This window comes from Plecotus auritus (genome assembly GCF_963455305.1).
Source record: "Plecotus auritus genome assembly, chromosome: 8".
In the NCBI taxonomy this organism is placed as follows: Eukaryota; Metazoa; Chordata; class Mammalia; order Chiroptera; family Vespertilionidae; genus Plecotus; species Plecotus auritus.
This window is the reverse complement of record NC_137782.1, coordinates 132377778-132399311: the sequence shown is the minus strand read 5'-3', so window position 1 is coordinate 132399311 and position 21534 is coordinate 132377778. Positions and strand designations below refer to the sequence as shown.

Sequence of the window (21534 nt, the reverse complement as noted above, 5' to 3'; positions counted from 1 at the left end):
AACATTTAAAAAGCTAACAGGATCATTTCTATATTCATTCTGAAAACTAGTATGGTAAGAAAGGTAATTCAAGAATTTCCTAAAATGTTCTCACTAGCCATTATTTATGTTATATTCCCTAACACTTATATCAGCCTATTATAGACCTACAAGTTAATATGTTATAACTTTACCATCTTGCTATTTATTTTATTTTAACCCTGGGTATTATTGGCTCAAATCTAGTATTATCAGTCCTATTGGTTGTCATGTCACAGATCTGAAGATGTGGTTAAATTAATCAAGCCAAGGAAATACTGATATATTAACAATATTTAAATATTGTGGGAGAAAAATGATTTAAGGGTTATAACTTCTAAATTTGATTCTAACACTAAAAACTAAGCAATCTGAAATATGCTTTTTTTATTGTTTAAAGTATTACATATAGTATTACATATGTCTCCTTTTTCCCCCACTGACCTCCCCCCAGCCCCCTCCCACCCTGAAATATGCTTTTATGGGTAAAGCAGTCTATCTAATATCCTGGTATAGAAAAATCTACAAAATGTGTGGATATAAGGCTACAATATATTTCTTTACTGACCATTTCCTTCACTTTCTTTGGCCTTCACAAATTCAATGGGAACTATGAATTCTTTTGCAATAAACACTTTTCAATGATACTGTACTTTTTCAGAAAAATCACTTAGGTTGTATCGTACCATAATTAACATTAGTGTTTCCCTTTTATTGTTATAGCATATTCTAATTTTTAAAAAATAGGAAGAGAAAAAAATGACCCCAAAGGATTTCTTAAAATGTTTAAAGCAAACTTTCAGCTGGTTTCCTCCTTTGGAAAGTAAATAGAAGTATCAAAGGAACATCACCAAGGAACTAAGAAAAAGGCTCCTTTCCTTCCAACTGAATAATTAACTCAGGTCAAGGGACCTGTATATACTCAAAAGGATAAGACAATACCATCTCAGAAGCAATTTTCTAAAAAACTGAAGAAAGAAAATCTGTATTAGCTTCCTTGCCCAACAGCCACAACGGCACATTACCCTGTGTCAGTTCCCTTTTAGTAGTACTGATGCTTGTTTTTCACCTTTGCATTTAATGAGTGCTGTTCCTTAGTGAACGGCAGACACAAGGATCTATAGCCTGTGGCAACAGCTTACTCTACAAAATGCACTTCACCTCTTCTGAGCATGATATACCCCAAAGCTTGGATCATGGTTTAAGTGAAATCCAGTTATAGCACTTAACATTAAGGGTACTCTCTTACCCTTTCAATGACCCCAGTCATCACTACTGATGAGCCTACCTGGAGACAAATGGGCTTTGCTTTAAATAAGATGCACCTTCCAGTACCTAGCACAGTGACTTGCCCATAATAGGCTGCTGACATAGTTATAACAAACTGAAATCAGTTAATATTAATTTCTCTCTTCTCATTTATTCCTATGGCATAGGTGACTAAAGAAAGATAAAAAAGCTGACTCCCAAGTAACAATCATTTCCTGAGCCCTGTGTTAAATGCTACACAACCCCAGGCCTAAAAAGGGCTTATGGCCTGGCCAGTGTTGCTCAGTGGTTGAGCACTGACCCATAAACTAAGAGGTCCCAGGTTCGATTCCCGGTCAGGGCACATGCCCTTTCTCTGATACACAAGCAGAATTCTATGCTTCTCTTGCAGCAATTGCTATCAGAAAATCTTCATCTCATCAAGAAGTTCAAAAACAGAGAAAGGAATAGACTTGAACTTACATAATTTGCTAAATATCTTACCTTCACAATTTTAAAGTGAAAACTTCCTAAAGAGAAGGACTTAACCAAAACATAAATACACTTTGCTATAAAATCCCCAAGATGTGGCCAAAAAAGCTCCGTGAAGAAATTACAACTTTTTCGGTATCAAACTTGTAGTCTACTCTAAATATTTTAATCTAAATTGTTAAGTTCCATTTCTGGCACTAACCAGCTAGTCACCTCAAGATCAATTTATTTATATCTTCTTCATTCCTAAATAACTTGAAGGGGTAGAACACGAAAAATACAGAGAGAAAAATACCTAGGAAATAATACAGGCATACCTCACTTTTTTGTGCTTCACTTTATTGTGCTTCACAGATGTTGTTTTTTACAAACTGAAGGCTAGACCCTCAACCAGCAAAAGGATTACGACTCGTCTACTGCAATCCTGGCTTTATTACGGTGGTCAGGAACCCAACCCGCAATATTCCCAAGGTTTGCTTGTACTGAATTTGACACAATCCTTCATTAATTTCAGTGTAAAGCACATAGGTTTTTCTAAGCCTAGCCCACCATATAGAATCAAATGATTAGCCAAAAGACTTGCAAATCTTCCAAACTATTGCAAAGAGCTTCCAAACTTGCAGGAAGGTACTAGTTTTATAGAAGGCAGTGAAGGGAAGTTAAATTAATTGCAGGAAATTCTTTGGGACAAAGTTGAAGCGAATTCTGAATATATAAATATTGATTTAATTTGAGACATTTGATGACAACTCTGTGTGGTAACTTCAAAGAACAAGATAAAATATGTCATTCAGCTGTGATTAAAAAACTACAGATACAAGAAAATAAAAACCATTTTTAAGAGATGAAAAAACAGAGTCGGATATCCAATATGTATATATTCCATCTTCAAATTTAAAATTATATTGTTAGCTGTCCAAAGCAGCTCAAATTTAGTTTGTGCTATGAAATTATACAAATTTTTTCTGGTAAGGGCTGGAGAAAACCAATGCACTACGATACTATTTAGCTTCCTAAACTACACTGACCTACAGATAACAAACAATAAATCTGAGAGGCTAAGATTAACTTAACTTGCCGAAACCGGTTTGGCTCAGTGGATAGAGCGTCGGCCTGCGGACTAAAGGGTCCCAGGTTCGATTCCGGTCAAGGGCATGTACCTTGGTTGCGGGCACATCCCCAGTAGGAGGTGTGCAGGAGGCAGCTGGTCGATGTTTCTCTCTCATCGATGTTTCTAACTCTCTATCCCTCTCTCTTCCTCTCTGTAAAAAAATCAATAAAATATATTTAAAAAAAAAAAAAAAGATTAACTTAACTTAGGTAGAAATCCCACCAAGAAAAGTTTTTTGTTTTTAAGTACTCTTAACAAATTTCAAAATAAATCATAGCATCTTGTCTTTATATATAACTTAGCAAAACTGTAATTAAATTACATTGCCACTGGCTTTAGATCTTCTAATAAATGCACTACTCTTTCATTGGTCTGAATGAATAAAAGCATGGTAAAACAAATGCCAATTACTTTAAAAATACACAATCCTCTCAGATTGAAGTAGAGTCCAGAAATCCAACACCCAGCAGCTTTTAAAGAAAATGAGAGCTAGCCCTGGCCAGTTTGGCTCAGTGGTTAGAATGTTAGCCCAAGGACCAAAGGGTCTGAGGTTTGACTCCTGGTTAAGGGCACGTACCTGGGTTATAGGTTTGATCCCCGCCCTGGTTGGGACATGTATGGGAGACAACCAATTGATAGGTGTCTGTCTCACATTGGTATTTCTCTCCCTCTCTCTCTACCTCTCCCTCTCTCCCCTCTTCTCTCTTCCTCTCCCTCCCTCCCTTCCACTCTCTCTATAAATCAATGGATAAAAGATCCTCAGGTGATGATTTAAAAAAAGAAAATGAAAGCTAACTGCTTCTGATACTGATTCCATTTTTCAAACTTCCCCACAAATTACTGGAAAAATATGAGGTAATTTCACAAAAAGCACAAATTTAGTGGAATTATAACTGATAATATAAATAAGAATTTACTTAAAAAAAAAAAGGCTTAAAGGAGTGATATTTTAAATCAAGGTTTTAAATACAAAAGGTGTCTTGTGTTGTTTAATCGTCCAGAGTTTCAGATGCTCCTTATTCTACTGTTACAGATTTGGCAAGATTCCGGGGGAAATCAACCTGTCAAAAAAAAGGGGGGGGGGGGCAAGATTAAAGAGATTATACAGATTGGGGGGTGGTAGTGTTCTATAAGCTAATTATTTTTGTAAAAACAGAAAACTTTTTCATTAACCATCTTTACTATAGAATACAAAGAATCAAATTAGAAAATAAAGTCACATAATGTCTCTTTAAAAGACTTGAAATCAGTTAGGAAAAAGAATCCTAAAGAAGCCAGTTCTGCACAGGAAGAGTCCAGTGATGGCCTCCAGAGGTGGCAGGCCTCCGAGGGGACAGCAAAAGTATAAGAGCAGGATGTTTTGGTTGTCACAATGACTGGGGGACCAAGAATTGTAAAAGTCCTGAAATGTGTGAGATAGTCCTAAACAAAGAATTAGGAAACAGAATAAAAACAGGTGGAGATTCCCCAAAAAGGTAATCTCTGATGGTGCTATAATCTCCAAGATTCCTTTTAAGTTCTATGGTAAGAAAATGTTATGATGTAACCTACAAATTGGGCCAGGTAAATGTAACAGATGATAGATAGATAGGGAGATATTATATATATACGGTTTCGTGCACATAAAAGGAAATTAAGTAAAGGTGGCTGGTGGGAGCGGGACTGCCGAGATGGGCCAGACACGGCCTGGAGCCAACCTCCCGTGGTCCCTCCCCGGCGCACCTGGCGCATCTGGGGCAGCACCGGGGCTCGAAGGGCATCTGCGGAGTGAGCAGGGTCCCTCCGGCAGGTGGGGTCCTTCAGCCTGGCCTGTGGGGATCGGGCCAAAACCAGCAGTCCGACATCCCCCGAGGGGTCCCAGAGTGTGAGAGGGCACTCTGCAAAGTTGCTATTGCTCGGCAGCTCCTGTGTTAAGCATCTGCCCCCTGGTGGTCAGTGTGCATCATAGCTACCAGCCAGCCGGTCGGCTGGTCACTTAGCCTTTTATATATAGAGATGTTTTATATATATGAATGATGGATTTGTCAAATGCTATTGCTAAATATTTAGAAGGAAAACTATTAGAATGTACTCAGGTAAAAAGCCAGCCCCAGATTTCTGCAGTGCTCCATCACTTCCATCACTTACATCATAGCCTCTCAGCACAGCAAGGTGGAAAGCCAGCAACTGTAAGGGAATCACACTGAGAATGCCTTGCAAGCAGTCCACTGAGTGGGGAACCTTGATTGTTCTTTTTGTGTTCTTAATGGTCTCAGTATCTTCCTTATCACAAATCACCACTGGGCGTCCCTGGGAAAGAAAGCCACATACACAATCACAGGTAAACAAAGTAAGAGCTGTAGCAAGTGAATGCGCAAATTTTACATTCAATAATTCACATGTGGCCTAACACAGACTTATTTAAACTCACAATCCTATATGGTAAGTCAGACTGATCTCATAGTCAAGGAAATGAAAGCTTTGTGGGAGTCAGTAATTTATTTAAGCTCACGTAACTAATAAACACCAAGCTCAATACAATGCTCCTCTGCTTATAAACCCATCATAAATTGAAAATATAAGCCAAAAATGTATTTAATACACCTAACCTACCAAACATCCTAGATCAACCTAGCCTACCTTTAACATGCTCAGAACACATATTAACCTACAGTTGAGAAAAATCATCTAACACAAAGGCTATTTTATAACAAAATATTGAATAGCTCACATAATTTATTATGCATATTACTTCCATACCATTGTAAAGTCCAAAAATCCTAAGTCAAACCACCATAAGCCAGAGACCATCTGTCCTTGAATCCAGGTCTGCCTGCCTTCAAAACACAAGTTCATAACAACTACACTGTGAGTAGAGATTAATATCTTTTGAGATTTATAAATAAAGCCAAATGATCAGAGGAAAACTTAGTTAAGCACATTACCAGTAGTTTTAATATAAAATCTAGTTCCTCCTGAAACACACATGTAAGAATATAAATTAAATTAAAAGGGAGCAGCATAAGCTAATTAAAAAGGACAAGATTTGGAGAGCCAGACTTCGGTTTTGGTCTTGATTCTGCCTATTGTGAGATCTATGAGCTGGGTCCTGTCAAAACTCTAATCCCTCACATGTAAACCTCAACATGTTTTATAAGCTATCTATTGGGCCCTGGTCTATAATTTTAAATGTAATAAAATTCAATTAAGCTTTAATGGCCCAAGTCTTAAATTCCCCAAGGTGTCCTCATAGCAGCCCCTGACTTACCTGCCTAGCAACCACCTGCTGAAGAGCATTCTGACACTTGGCATAAGTGTGATCTCTCATGATGATCATGATGACAGGCATCAACTTATCCACCAAAGCCAGAGGACCGTGCTTCAATTCACCAGCGAGGATGCCTTCAGAGTGCATGTAAGTGATTTCTTTGATTTTCTAATAGAAAAGAACTAGATTAGTCTTCAGTCTCTTTTTCAAAAACCCATTCTTAAGTAAATATTACACAAATATTAGATCTCTGAAGTCGCTATTTATCCAAAAGTATTAAAGGACCACTGATCTATAAATATAGCCAATAGGCTAACAGATCATTGTTTCTATAATATCTACAGTGACTAGAAGTTTTAAAACCTACAAGGACTTTTTCAAGATTTAATTTAATTTAATTTTTTTTTTTGTTAATCCTCACCTTAGTATATTTTTCCATTGCTTTTCAGAGAGAGTGGAAGGGGTTGGGGGAAGAGAGAGAGAAACATCGATGTGAGAGGGACACACATCGACTGACTGCCTCCCACACATGCCTCAACCAGGGGTGGGAAGCAAATCCCCAACCCAGTACATGCCCTTGACAGGGAATCGAACCCAAGACCCTTCAGTGTGTGGGCCGACATTCTAAACAGGGTTTTTTCAACGTTTTAGATTCTCATGAACATACTCATATTTCTTGGTAACTGTTCTACTTGGTTAATGTTTGACCTGAATTAAATCCCACACTTAGAGAACTTTATCTTTATATTAGTCATATCTGGACAACAAATTAACCAAAGTTACTTGCTAAAACCAAGCTATAATGCTAAAATGTACTCTTCTTGATTTTCACTTTTTCATTATGCATAAATTGTTACACCTTCTCAGGGTAAACAAATCAGAATGCATAAAAACAAAAGCACTTGTAAAAGTTTCACCTATTTCTTTCAAACTAAAGGTATGACTATGTGACAGGTCCATAAGTCAAAAGACTGAAATTATAAGTGAGAAGACTTACTAGTGCCCCTTCAAGACAAGTAGCATAATGATAGCCACGCCCCATTATCAAAACTGACTTCTGATGATAAAGTTCTGTTGCCAGTTTCTGAATTTCATCATCCATGCTCAGTACTTCCTTAATCAAATCTGTTAAGAAGTAACATTAGCAACATCTATGAAAAAGGATAATTAACCAACCGAATATAAAAACAATAATATATTGGTAGCAACTGAAAAAAGACCAGTGTTTCTATTCCCTTGTGATATCAGAGAGGAATTTTTAAATACAAAGGTGCAAAAGTAGGAAGATTTATTGATTAAACAGCTAGAAGCCACAACTTCAAGTACAAGAAGAAAATGACACCCATTACTGGCTTCCTTAGACAACAAAAGTGTAGTATAAGAGCATCTTCGTACCAGGCAGCCGCTTTAATCCAAGCATGATCTCTTTGCGTCTCTCTTGCATGGAAATCCTGTCATCACACATCATAAGGGCAAACATCACAAGGGATACAAACTGGCTGGTGTAAGCCTATAACACCACAAAAAGAAAAAAAGCAGTTATATTTTAAGAACGTAAGAGGTTTTCATTTAAAAAATATTTAAACAAATTCCCATTGGTTTTATAAGCATATATTGTCCATTTTATTTTTTTTTAATCTTCACTCAAGGATATGTTACTAATTTTATGGAGAGAAGGAGGAAGAAAGGGAGGAGAAGGAAGAGGGGGAGGGGAGAAGAGCGAAGAGGAAGGGGAAGGGGGAGAAAAACATGGGTATGAGAGAGAAACATCGATTGATTGCCTAAATGCCGGCAAGGATGTGGAGAAAAAGGAATCCTAGTACACTGTTGGTAGGAATGCAGACTGGTACAACCACTATGGAAAACAGTGTGGAATTTCCCCAAAATACTAAAAATGGAACTGCCATTTGATCCATAGGAATAATCCTATCTAATGAAATAGTAATATGCAAATTGACCGTCACTCCAACACAAGATGGCTACCCCCATGTGGACACAAGATGGCCGCCACAAGATGGCCAGCAGGGGAGGGCAGTTGGGAGGGACCAGGCCTTCAAGGGAGGGCAGTTGGGGGCGATCAAGCCTGCAGGGAAGGGCAGTTAGGGGTGACCAGGCCAGCAGAGGAGGGAAGTTGGGGGCAACTGGGCATGCAGGGAAGGGCAGCTGTGGGGGACCCAGGCCTGCAGGGGAGAACAGTTCGGGGGGAGCAGGTCTGCAGGGAAGGGCAGTTAGGGGTGACCAGGCCTGCAGGGGAGGGCAGTTAGGGGCAATCGGGATGGCAGGGGAGCAGTTAGGCATCAATCAGGCTGGCAGGGGAGTGATTAGAGGGTGATCAGGCTGGCAGGCAGAAGTGGTTAGGGGCAATCAGAAAGATAGGCAGGCGAGCAGTTTGGAGCCAGCAGTCCTGGATTGTGACTAAACGGACAGTCAGACATCCCTCGAGGGGTCCCAGATTGGAGAGGGTGCAGGCTGGGCTGAGAGACACCCCCCCCCCCCCGGTGCACGAATTTCGTGCACCAGGCCTCCAGTTACATTAATAACTTTTGTGAATACTGCCTTCTAATCTCTACTATGTTTTTCTTTTTTATATTGTTTAGAAAATTCTTACTAGGTATAATTTTGTAACTTGCTTTTATTCTTAACATAAGAAATACTTTACCAAGACAGAATGCTTTCTTTCTTACTTACTAGTGTGTATTTATCTTAAGGAAGTTTTTCCATCTCTTTAGGCCTCAGATGGCCCATCTGTTAAAAGTATACAATACTTACAAGATAATCATGAGAATAAATGAGACAAGTATAAATCATTCAACATAATGTCTGACATATAGGCTAAAAACAAACTTTTTATTGATGAAAACTTTAACTAAGACTTTCATTCAAAAAAATTTTTTTCTTAAAACTACAGACTTGTAAATATTATAAAACTTGCAGTCATGCTGCCAAGACGATTTTTATTCCCATTAGCTGTATATAAATGTAAGATATGACCGTTTTGTCACATTCTTTACAATATTGAGAATTATCCTTTTAACAAATTTTTACCATTGACTGATAGACAATTGACTCTTTCTACGCCTTTACCATATATATCTTGAATCTAAAAAAATTAAGATTTTTATTCATGCTTGTTAGCCATTTATGTTTCTTCTTTTAAGGATTAACTTCATTGTTCTTCACTTTTTTTCAACTTTGGCCTTTCTTTTTTTCTTTTAAGTTCGTCATGCCCTAGCCAATTTGCTTCAATGGATAGAGTGTCAGCCTGTGGACTGAAGGGTCCCGGGTTAAATTCTGGTCAAGGGCACATGCCTAGGTTGCGAGCTCCATCCCCAGAAGGGGGCATGCAGGAGGCAGCCAATCAGTAATTCTCTCTCGTCACTGAAGTTTCTATCCCTCTCTCCCTCTCCCTTCTTCTCAGAAATCAATAAAAATACACTGAGTGGCCAGATTATTATGATCTCTGAACGCATAATAATCTGGCCACTCATTTTGTGTGTGTGTGTGTGTGTGTGTATACATATATATATATATGTGTGTGTGTATATATATGTGTGTGTATATATATATGTGTGTATATATATATGTACACACACACACACACACACACACACATATATATATATATATGTGTATATATATATACACATACATACACACACTAGAGGCCTGATGCATGAAATTCGTGCAAGGGGCTCAGCCCCTGCAGCCCCGGCTGCCTCAGCCCTCGCAGTCCCGGCTTTGTCCAGAAGGTTGTCCCGGACGGTTGTTCTGCTGTTTGGTCAAATTAGCATATTAGCTCTTTATTATATAGGATATTAGAGGCCCGGTGCATGAAGTCGTGCATGGGTGGGGTCCGGCCAGCCTGGCCAGGGGGAGGGGACATGGGCAGTTGGCTGACCTGCCTGCTGGTCGAACTCCTGGTCGAAGGAACAATTTGCATATTAGCCTTTTATTATATAGGATATACACTGAGTGGCCAGATTATTATGCGTTCAGAGATCATAATAATCTGGCCACTCAGTGTATATTCTTTAAAAAAGTTGGTTGTGCCCAGCCGGGTGTAGCTCAGCAGTTAAGCATCGACCCAGAAACCAAGAGGTCACCAGTTCGATTCCTGGTCAGGGCATATGCCCAGGCTGCGGGCTCGATCACCAGTGGGGGGCGTGCAGGAGGCAGCCAATCAATGATTCTCTCTCATCATTGATGTTTCTATCTCTCTCTTCCTCTCCCTTCCTCTCTGAAATCAATAAAAATATATTTTAAAAAAAAGTTGGTTGTAAGGTTTTTACTGTTATGTTTCAAATACTTATTCTCAGTTTGGTTTAACCTTTTATAATGGTGTTTACTAACACAGAAGTTTCATTTTTTTAAAACTGTTATGTAGTACTTTTAAATTTAAACAGTCCTTCCATCCTAACATCAGTTAAGTATTATTACATTTTCTTAATTCTATTGTTATCATTGTCCCATATTATTTGACTTTTCTTAAAAATATACTTTTATTGATTTCAGAGAGAAAGGGAGAGTGAGATAAAAGCATCAATGATGAGAGAGAATCACTGATTGACTGCTTCCTGCACACCCCCTACTAGGGATTGGGTATGTGCCCCTGACTGGAATCAAACATGGGACCTTCAGTCCACAGGCAGTCTATCTACTGCGTGAAACTAGCCAGGGCCCATTTTTTTTTACTTTTTCATTTTTAGACCACCTGAAATTAATTTTAGTACAAGGTGTTAACTTATGTTTTTCTAATTTTATAAATAACCAATTTTTCCTTCATTTCAATTTCACCCCACCCATTCTCTACTAGTTTGCGACATTTGATGAACTGGAGTTATGTTGCAGGACTATTGATTCTGTCTCACAGATCTGTCATTTTTTTACAAAATAATCTTCCCATCCAGAAATATGGTATTCCATCAATTTGTGTTAGGAATTTAAAAGTCTATAAAGTTATACAGTTACCATCTATATTCAACAAATATTTATGGAGCCCCTTACACATTTCTTGGTTAAATTATTTTATAGTATTTTTTTAGAGCTATTGAAAATAAAATCCCCCTCCAAACACACACCTCTATATCATTTTTAAGTAGCCACTACTTAGAAAAGTTTATAAAGAAAATATTTTTGTATATGCCGGCATGTCTTACATAAAGCACTAAGAAATATTTTACTTGATATTCTTGGGCTCTATACAGGTAGTCAATCATGTCAATTGCAACTAAGGAGAATTTTATTTTCTCCTTCCCCATTGTTTACTTATTTCTCCCTATTAAACTGGATAGAACTCCTAGAACTGGGATAGCAAATATGTTTCACAGAGAGCCAATCCTAACTCATTGTACTCACAGTGAAACATCATGTTGAAAAAGATTCTAGCCTAAGGCCACCTTTTTTACTTCACAGTAATACAGATAAACTCCTAGGAAGATTCCAGAAGAACAGTTAAGGCCCTCTAAGATGAAGGTCCTCAAGCTTTCTGTTTTGCAGTTCCTTCATTCACTTTTCTCTATTATTTGACTCCATTGCTTTATTGAGTTTCCTTTTTCTAACTTCTTTAGTTAAATACTTAATTCATTTTTTAAATGATGAGCATTTAATGCTATGAATTTATCTCTAATTATAAATTTGGCCACACACTCTAAACTTTTACTCACAATGTTTATTATCATTATTTCTTCTAAGCCTTTTAAAATAGTAGTTCTGATACCATTTTAACTCAACAGTTATTTAGAAGAATGTTTTTATGTTTCAGGTATTTGAGGTTTTTACCGACACATTTATTATTAAATCGCTAGGATAACTGTGGTGTGCCAGCTATAATGTTATCTATAACTTTAACTTTAGGAAATTTATGTTGAGTGTTTTTTTGTGTGTGGATTATATGCTGACTTTCTGTTACTCTTCTCTAGATAAGCAATCACTTCATTAGTGAGTATTTTCTGTCAGAATGTGGATAATGAGCCTCCAATATAACAAAACCAGTCTACCAATGCTCCTTACCTTCCCAATAGTTCAATGAAATTCCCTATTTCCTCTTACTAGACCTCCCAGCTACCTGTCCCTGTGCTGCTATGAATTCTACTGGTGCACTGGGATTATTTTTTCTCCATCGCACTGAAGTGGATTTGCAGTTCTTTGCCTCCAATCTAATGAGCACATCTATATTCTAAATTTCAGTTCCTCCCAGTCTACCTCTTCCTATTGAAGTCTACTTTTCAATAAGCCAATTAATCACAAATTATATTATCCGGATAGAGGGAGAGACCCAGTATCCCGGACCCCTGGGATATCTAAATTGTTTCCAATCCAAACTGATCAGATAATGAGTATTTCAGTTTCTCTATACCATAACTAAAAATGTTATTCTCTAGAGTAATATTTCTTTGTTTGGACCTGAAACATCTAAACACTGTTTTCCAAGTACAAATATTAAACAGAATAATCTTAATGCACATATTTTTTTCATTGAACCACTATCACAGCTTAATTTCAGTTTCATGTTTTTCATTTCCTCAATAACTACCAGGAAACCAATTATGAGAAAAGTAAGTTATACCTTACATTTTGTATTTATTGAGGTTTGAAAGAATTTAACAGAAAAATGTTGACTCTCAACTTTTAAACTTGGTTTTACTTTTTACTCAGCAAAAAGTAAAGTTATATTGGTTTATTTTTTTAAATCAACAAAAGTCAGTATGGTAGTAAAATTCTAAACACCTGCAATAACATACAAAATCACTGAACCTGTACATTTATACCCATCAATTCCTACAGATATATCAAATTATCTATAGTATGATATTATGAGAAAGTTAGTAATATCTTTCTAACCCTGACAGTTTCTCAGGCAAAGCTGGGAATTCATAATCAAGATTACAGTATTCTTGTGCTAGCTCCATCACAAGGCCCCCAATGATGAGCTTCTTTGATCACCCATTAACATATTTGCCATTCAGAAATAGTCTATGACTAATCTTTTCAAGATTGTTTAAGGCTATTAAAGAACACAAAATTACTTTAGAATCCAAGAAAAATTAAATGAGACTAAATTACCATACTTATTAATATTTTTAAAGGAGTTATTTTATTAAACAAATTAAAGTATGTACTATAAAAAGATACTTATTTTCTTATGTAAGATGTAACCACTAGGGGAAGAAACTGTGTGAAGAGTACATGGTCTTCTCTGTACTATCTTTACAACTTCCTATAAAGCTAGTGATTTCAATATAAAAAGTATTTTTTTAAAAAAGGACTTACAAAAGAAGAATCACAGATATAAATAACCTGAATAAATCTCAAAAATCTCATGTTAAATGAAAGAAGCCAGCTACAAAAGACATGTATTATACAGTATAATTCCCTTTATAAGAACTTTCTAGAAAATTATATAACAAAAGAAGACAATAGTTGCCTGAGGTTGAGGGATAGAAATGAGGATTGACTATACCGGGCAACAAAGAAATTTTTTCAAGTGAGTAGGTGTTCTAAAATTGGACTGTAATGATAGTTAAGAGCCAAATTTACTAAAACTATACATTTTATAACTGGTGAGTGTTATTTATAGTATGAACATTATATTTCAATAAAGCTATAGGAAAAAGGTTAACAATAAAATCTAGGTAATGGAATACGATTGTTAATGTAAATTTTTTTTAACTGCTATATGTTTGAAAATTATCATAACAAAATGTTGAGCAAAATTAAAGTCTTCATAAACTATACAATTAGAAATTTTAAAAAAGTTGTATTTCCCATGGCAACTCACAGTTTAAGAAAGATTTAATAAGTAAGTCAACAAAATAGCATCCATTCAGTTGATGGATGCACATATACCACATGAAACCCTTGTTTCACAATGTGTTGTGAATAAAAGGGCCCTGGGATTCCAATCCCCAATCAAAGCTGTCCAAAAACCCACAAGCTCCTGTTTAGAGCAGTTGGTTATTTAGTCAGGCACAGACTGGAAACCCAAGCACAAACATCTTACATGTTTTAATTATCACACAGAGAAAATTCAGGTTTCAGCTTTCTATAAATTATAGTGTTGGCAGTATCCAAGTAACCAACGAACACTCATCAGAGTTTTTACATAAGAATCACAAATTTTCCACAAAAAAATTCTCCATGAGGTTCTTTACTAGAAAAAAACATTTAAATGTGGTTATGTATGTTAATATCATCTTCCACACGCCTTTAATTAGAATCAAATCCACCAATACCTAAGCATCTTACCAGATAATCAGCAAGAAAATCTGAACTTAAGCAGAAAATTAGACAACTGAAATTTTGTAATCATAAGAGTAATACATTTGTGGAGAGAAAACATCTTTGCATATATACACTAAGATTCCTATTTTTATTAACATATTTATGCATATCCCAATTTCAAAGAGCAAAGTAGTCTCACTAGGCCTTAAAAAAATGAGAGTGCTTTTAAATCTCCACGAATGTAGTATCTAAAGAGAAACAGTTATATAATACTCACTTTTATTTCTTTAATTTCCAAATTCTATACCAAAGGTATACTTCTCTTTACAAGCTTTTAAAGGTAGTATGTATGTTTTGGCATATTTATTAGAAAGTATAAATATGTAAATAAAATTTCGAAGATTATTAGAATTAAAATGAATATTTCTAATCCATTATTTTTCTAATTCCCTACTATACATGATAAAAGAAGGGAACATTATACTTACTTATGTACCTGGCATGAGGATATAAGTGATGAATGGGGACAGCAGCAGAGACCTTTCAAAATGGACTTATATTAGAGGCCCAATGCACGAAATTCGTGCAAGGGGGTTGGCCCTCGCAGTCCTGCCTTCATCCAGAAGGTCATCTGGAAGGACGTCCGGAAGGTCGTTTGGCTGTCCAGTCTAATTAGCATATTATGCTTTTATTATTATAGACACATTTGTCCTTTCAAATTCTTAATATGGAGGTGATGAAGGGGACAAGTGTTTTATCTATTGTTGACCCTTAAGTCTTACAATAATTAGTAAACCGTGAGTTCTGTAAGTGCTAACAAGTTAAATACAAGATATGGATTAGTCTGTTTCACCAACACTATGATTAAATAATTACATAAGAACTAAGTCAAGAATTTACCTTTGTGCTGGCCACGCCAATCTCGGGCCCAGCATTAATGTGAACTCCACAGTCTGTCTCCCTTGATATGGAACTGCCAACAGTGTTTGTGATCCCCACAGTTAAAGCTCCTCTCTCCTTGCAGTACCGAAGACCCATCAGGGTATCTGCTGTCTCACCTGTGTATAAAGGAAGACAAAAGTAACACATACAGCAGTTAATATATGCTTTTTTAGATGTAAAAACAAAAAACTGACTACACTTTCAACAAAATCGTTTTAAATAAAATTTAAAATATGCACTTAAAATAATAAATTAGCAAAACTTTAACAGTATCCTACTTTTTAGGACCTCCTTTCTTTCTCTGTCTTTGAAAATTCAGCTATTTGAGTGTAAAACATGTTTATTTTACTAATTCATTAAGAATCACATATCAAAATAAATCTCTACTTGCCATTTGCAATACCAGTTTATCTTTAAATATCAATTTTTGCCAAGATAATTTTTAGAAAGAATGACTTTCCTTTTTGCCAAGTCTATAAAATTAGCATACCTGACTGACTAATAAAAAAGCAAACATCATCTCGAAAGACTGGCGTGTTTCTATCCAGGAAATCACTGGCTAGCTCCACCATAACCGGCAACTCAGTCAGCTCTTCAAGAACTTGACGTGTCTGTAAAGAAAAATTATTTGGTCAAACAACTTTACTTCAAATACTCTTTTTCACTGGCCTTCTTTGGACTCAATGTATAGTTTTCACTTTTTCTGATTATAAAAATGAAACATGCACATTGTTAGAAAATATAAACAATACAGATTAAAGCACAAAAAATAAAATAATCAAAATCTCACCATGCAGAGGAAAGCACACGTATAAATGTTTGGAGAAGCAGAAAAAGCACTGTTCTGAATTAGCTTGTATGTTATCTCTAACTTCCCAATTCTAGTCTTTAAATGACGACTCATAAAATACCAAGTCAGAGAAATTCCAAATAAGATAAACACCTAGTGAAAAATTAAACACTTCAAATACCATATATTCATAAGTAGTACCGTTCCAAAAAAAAAAAGTCAATACACTTCAGAAATCTAGTTTTGAAAAAAAGCTCACTACCTTCAAATTTTGTAGTATGGAAGGTAAAGTAGGAGGTAGTATGCTTCTGCTCAAAAAGCACCTTAAAATTTATTTTAATTAAATTCCTTTTACTCTAAACATCAGAAAGTTAAAAACAATGGAAAAGTAAAATTTTAGGCAGCAAAAATTTTAGGCCCTTCAGTTGCATACATTTAGTTGCTTTAATAACTATGTAGATCACCTACTTATTTAGGAAAGTGGCCCTGCCCATCTTTTGCCCCCTCTCTGCATTCCTCCTCCTTCACAGAAGTGAAAAACTCTAAGGTTTCCTTACTTTATATCCCTTCAACTTCCTTGCCACAAATGTGAACTAAATCATTTTGTTCTATAACTTTGGATTGGCACTTTTTAAAAATGTTATAACATCATGTACAGAAAGTCTTCAAGGATAAAATGTTCCTATTTTTAACTAACTTTTTTCCACTGATGTATTTAATTTACTAATTTTACATAAATTACTGACACTAAAATGCTAAATATTTTCCCTCAAACATAAATAAAACTTTCCTGCCCCAGTTTACAGTGTAAATGTTATACTGGAATTATACTCTTCAAAATTAAAAGAGAAAGATACAAATCTGGCAACTTACCAAATATTTAAATACTAGAAGCCTGGTGCACAGATTCATGCACTGGTGGGGTCCCTCGTACCAGTGCATGATCGATCAGGGCCGAGAAAGGACCAAGGGAGGGCTCCAGGGCATGTCCGGCCCATCTCACCCAGTCCCAATCAACTGGACCCCAGCAGCAAGCTAACCTACCAGTCAGAGTGTCTGCCCTCTGGTGGTCAGTGTGCATCATAGCTACCAGTCGAACAGTCGCTTAGGCTTTTATATATATAGATATAGATAATATGCCTCAGAAAGTAATCTGAAGGTATATCTGTGCTAATAAATGGTTTGGTCTTTCAATAGAAGCAACTCTTTAGAAATTGACAGAATGACATATTTTCATCATAAGAGACTAATTTAATGTTAAATTCCATTGCATGCCACTGGAATAACCCAGAGACAATAAATGTTTTGAAAAGCAATCTATACAGGCAGTCCTTGGGCTATGTCGGACTCAACGTATGTCGTTTCGTGGTTACATCACCATCTCCCATTTATTTATATTAAAAAAAAGTTCCGTCATTTTGATGTATGTACATATGTACTTTAGGTTTTTTATTATTTATTTACCACAAGTAAAGGTCAGGAATTGTTATCTTTTTTAAAAATTTTTTTTACTGTTTCACTTCATTACTGCTGTGTATGTGTTCCAAATGAGTGATGTAGGAGCTTATGTAAGTGGATTCCGACTTACGGCAAAAATCGCATTACGTCGTGCCGTAGGAACGGATTTCCGACGTAACCCAAGGACCTACTGTATGATTTTAGTTAATTGTTATTGTTCACGATACACAATATATACTAAAAAAGCAATTACGCAAATGTATCGTTCACATTTGACACCACCAAAACCAAAAACCTACATAGAATTAATGACATTATTTTGTATGATAAACCATGAGATTGCTAATGTTAGTTAACTACAGTAGTCTCAGCATCCACAAAAACAAAAAAATAGCCCTAACTGGTTTGGCTATGTTTTGTTTTTTGTGGATAGAGCCTCAGCCTGCAGACTTAAGGGTCCTGGGTTCGATTCCAGTCAAGAGCACATGTCCAGGTTGCAGGCTCAATCCCCAAAAGGGTGTGTGCAGGAGGCAGCCGATCAATGATTCTCTCTCATCATTGATGTTTCTCTCTCTCTCTCCCTCTGCCTTCCTCTCTGAAATCAATAAATATATATATATATTTTAAAATAGCTTAAATCTTCTCAAATTTCAGAGTTAGAAAAGCCTAACAGAGCATATAACTTCTGCCCCACAATTCAAACTTAGCATTAGATACAACATTTATTCAAATTTTTAATTTCTGAATGGGTTTATTCAGTAACAGATCTAAACCACCACTAAATTAACCAATCCCTTAATTTACACTATCATCTTTAATTCATTCTTTCTTTCCCATGCTCAAAACCATCACTTTTTTACAACTCTTCCCTTTGATACTGCATACTTTCCTTTTTAGGACTATGTAATTACTTTTTTAAGAGAAGAGTAAAGTCTGTTGAAATTCAAGGGCTGGGTGATTAGCTAGTTTTAAACCACTAAATAACTGGCTCCCACAGGTGTAGACAACAAATATTTATGCCCCAGCAAATAAAAAATTACTATGTCATGAACTTTAAGAATCATCCTGAAAGTAGCAACTGAGTATGAAAGGATCTTCTGTACTTATGGGAGCTGACATCAGCAGCACATAAACTACACATAGATCTGATTTATTGGACTAAAAGACTGTTATATTCCTATGCTTCTGCACTGACAACAACACACTTTTTTAATATAAAATTTCCGCTTCCAAAGTAACAATTTAAAGAATGAAGTCTGACATAAGGCAGACTTCCTTTCTCTGTAGAAACCTGCCTGCCAAGTAAAATCCTGGTGAGGTTCACACATGGTACCAGCCATCTGTCTGGGGTAAGTGAACAATGAAAAGCAAAACTCAATGGCTGCTCTTGTAGAAATAGGCATGTGCACTAGACCACAAGGCTAAGATGGTGCAAAAACTTTCCCTCTCTTTGCCTTTCACTAACAAAGTCATTTGCAGGCATTCTACCTGTACATCTAAGATCCTTTTTAAAGCAGATCTTCTATTAATAATTTCTGCCCCCAACCTTCTTGATTTTTGTCATGCAAACTGAAAAGATAACATGTTTTAACAAAGGATAGTTTTACATGGTGTGTTACTGGAGGTACTATTTGTCTGCAGATATCTTGTGATACCAAACATATTACAATTAAGATTTTAAGAAGCTACTTACTGCTACACCAGCATGATAACTTGTTCCACAAGCAATAAGAATCAGACGCCGGCACCTCTGGATCTCCTTAATGTGATCCTTCAAACCACCCAAATTAACTGAAATAAAAGTTCATGTATATAATTATTTAGGAAAGAACTATATGAAATAAGCAATCATTTTTCATAAGCGCCCACCGGAAGCAACAGAATTTTAAAGAATTCGTATTCCTCTGAGGAGCTCTTGTAGAAGTAGGCATGTGCACTATCCACTGAGCAAAACTGGCTAGGTCTCCTCTGAGTCTTTTCCATCTCATTCACCTAATGTCAGAGTCATCCTCATTGCTCCTATCCCTTCTCCACATCCACTCCACCAGCAAGTCCTAAAAACTCCACCTAGGAGTTCTCTGTAGTTCGTTTGTTTTCCTTTTTTTTTTTTTTTTCTTAGATCCCTATATTTTGAAAAGTAATTTAAATAAGGCACAACTTAACTGGTTCCGCAGACTTGTAACTAGCCTTATTCAGCTCCCTCCCACATGTCCACACTACTACGTATGTATCAGACTTTAACTTGTTTGATCAATTTTACATTCCTTTCTTCAGATTAAAAGTTATCTTAAAGGCAAAACTACAGGGACACAGTAGATGCTGATGTCTGGAGGTGGGAAGGTGCTGATTACAAGGGACACAAGGAGTTTTTAGGGTAATGGAACTGTGCTGTGTCTTCATTGTTGTAGAGGTCAGCATTATGAGCATGTTATGGAAGTTTGTTGAAACTCACTGAATTATACAATAAGAACAATAAATTTTATATTATCTAATTATATCTCTATAAACCTGCTTGAGAGAAAAATAACTTAGTTATATTCATTTCTCCTACGGTACCCAGAACAGTGCTCTGAACAGAAGATAAACCTACTCTCCTCTCAGTCTTTTTTTTTTTTTTAAGATATTTTATCTTTTGTTAATCCTCACCTGAGGTATTTTTCCATTGATTTTTAGAGAGAATGGAAGGGAGGGGGAGAGACAGAGAGAGAAACACTGATGTGAGAGACACATCAATTGCCTCCTGCACACATCCCCGACCGGGGCTGGGGATCGAGCCTGCAACTGAGGTTATGTGCCCTTGACCAGATTCAAACTCAGGATCCTTCAGTCCAAGGGCCGACACTCTATCGACTAAGCCAAACTGGCTAGGGCTCCTCTCAGTCTTTTCCATCTCATTCACCTAATGTCAGAGTCATCCCCATTGCTCCTATCCCTTCTCCACATCCACTCTACCAGCAAGTCTTAGGTGCTCCACCTTCAAATCATACCTCTACTACCATCACCCCAGTCTAACATTTCTCCCCTGGATGAGACCAACATTCTAATTATTCTCCCCTCAGTTTTCCACTTCCTAGAGCTTGTTCTCCACACACAGCCAAAATAACCTTTTAAAGTGATTCTTTAAAAAAATGAATCTGATATTAAAATCCTCTTGATGAGTCTGTCCTCCTTCTATGTATATAAACTTCTAAGAGTACCTTATCTATGAACCCTTCTACACAAGGCTGGTTTTCTACCTGTGAGAAATTTTCATTCAAGAATCATTCAAGTAAAACTAGAAACACCAATCAGAAAGGATATATGCACCCCTATGTTCATAGCAGCACAATTTACAATAGCTAAGATTTGGAAACAGCCTAGGTGCCCGTCAGCAGATGACTGGATCAGAAAACTATGGTACATCTACACAATGAAATACTATGCTGCCATAAAAAAGAAGGAATTATTACCATTTGTAGGCACCTGGATGGAATTAGAGAACATTATGCTAAGTGAAATAAGCCAGTCAATGAAAGAAAAATGCCACATGATCTCACTCATTTGTGGATAATAGAGAACATTATAGACTGATGAACGAAAGGATGGATACAGAGGCAGTGGAGCATGGGACAGACTGTCAAATTACGACGGGAAGGTTAGGGAGAGGTGGGGGAAATGAGAGATCAACCGAAGGACTTGTATGCATGCATATAAGAGTAACCAATGGATGAGGAACATTGGGGGGTGGGGGCATGTGTGGGAGTGGGGTGGGGGGGGGGCAATGGTAGGATATGTACACATATAATACCTTAATAAATAAAAAAATAAAAAAAAACATTTTCAAAGAAAAAAAAATAAAATAAAGATGAAGAAAGAAAAAAAAAAAGAATCATTCAAGTATTGAACTAATATTTACTGAGCACCCATCAAGCGAACATACGTCCAAGGCTATACTGTGTGGCAACCAGAGCTCTCAGACAGTTCAGAGTCTGGCTGAGGAGACAGATGTGCACACCCGGGAAGCATCCT

The 21534-nt window shown here is 36.6% G+C and overlaps 1 protein-coding gene across 2 annotated transcripts in view; it reads right to left on the bottom strand.

The window, feature by feature from the left end:
• Positions 1 to 2085: 2085 nt before the first annotated feature.
• The window catches only part of GFPT1 (glutamine--fructose-6-phosphate transaminase 1), a 67060-nt gene continuing 47611 nt past the window's right edge, over positions 2086 to 21534 (bottom strand). For both annotated transcript variants that reach the window (XM_080686439.1, XM_080686440.1), the window contains 8 exons: positions 19220 to 19317; positions 15769 to 15889; positions 15237 to 15394; positions 7512 to 7626; positions 7114 to 7241; positions 6117 to 6284; positions 4997 to 5158; positions 2086 to 3930 (listed from right to left, as the gene is read on the bottom strand). In XM_080686439.1, the coding sequence (XP_080542565.1) occupies positions 3886 to 3930; positions 4997 to 5158; positions 6117 to 6284; positions 7114 to 7241; positions 7512 to 7626; positions 15237 to 15394; positions 15769 to 15889; positions 19220 to 19317 (995 nt within the window). In that variant the 3' untranslated portion in view covers positions 2086 to 3885. The remainder of the gene's footprint in view (positions 3931 to 4996; positions 5159 to 6116; positions 6285 to 7113; positions 7242 to 7511; positions 7627 to 15236; positions 15395 to 15768; positions 15890 to 19219; positions 19318 to 21534) is intronic.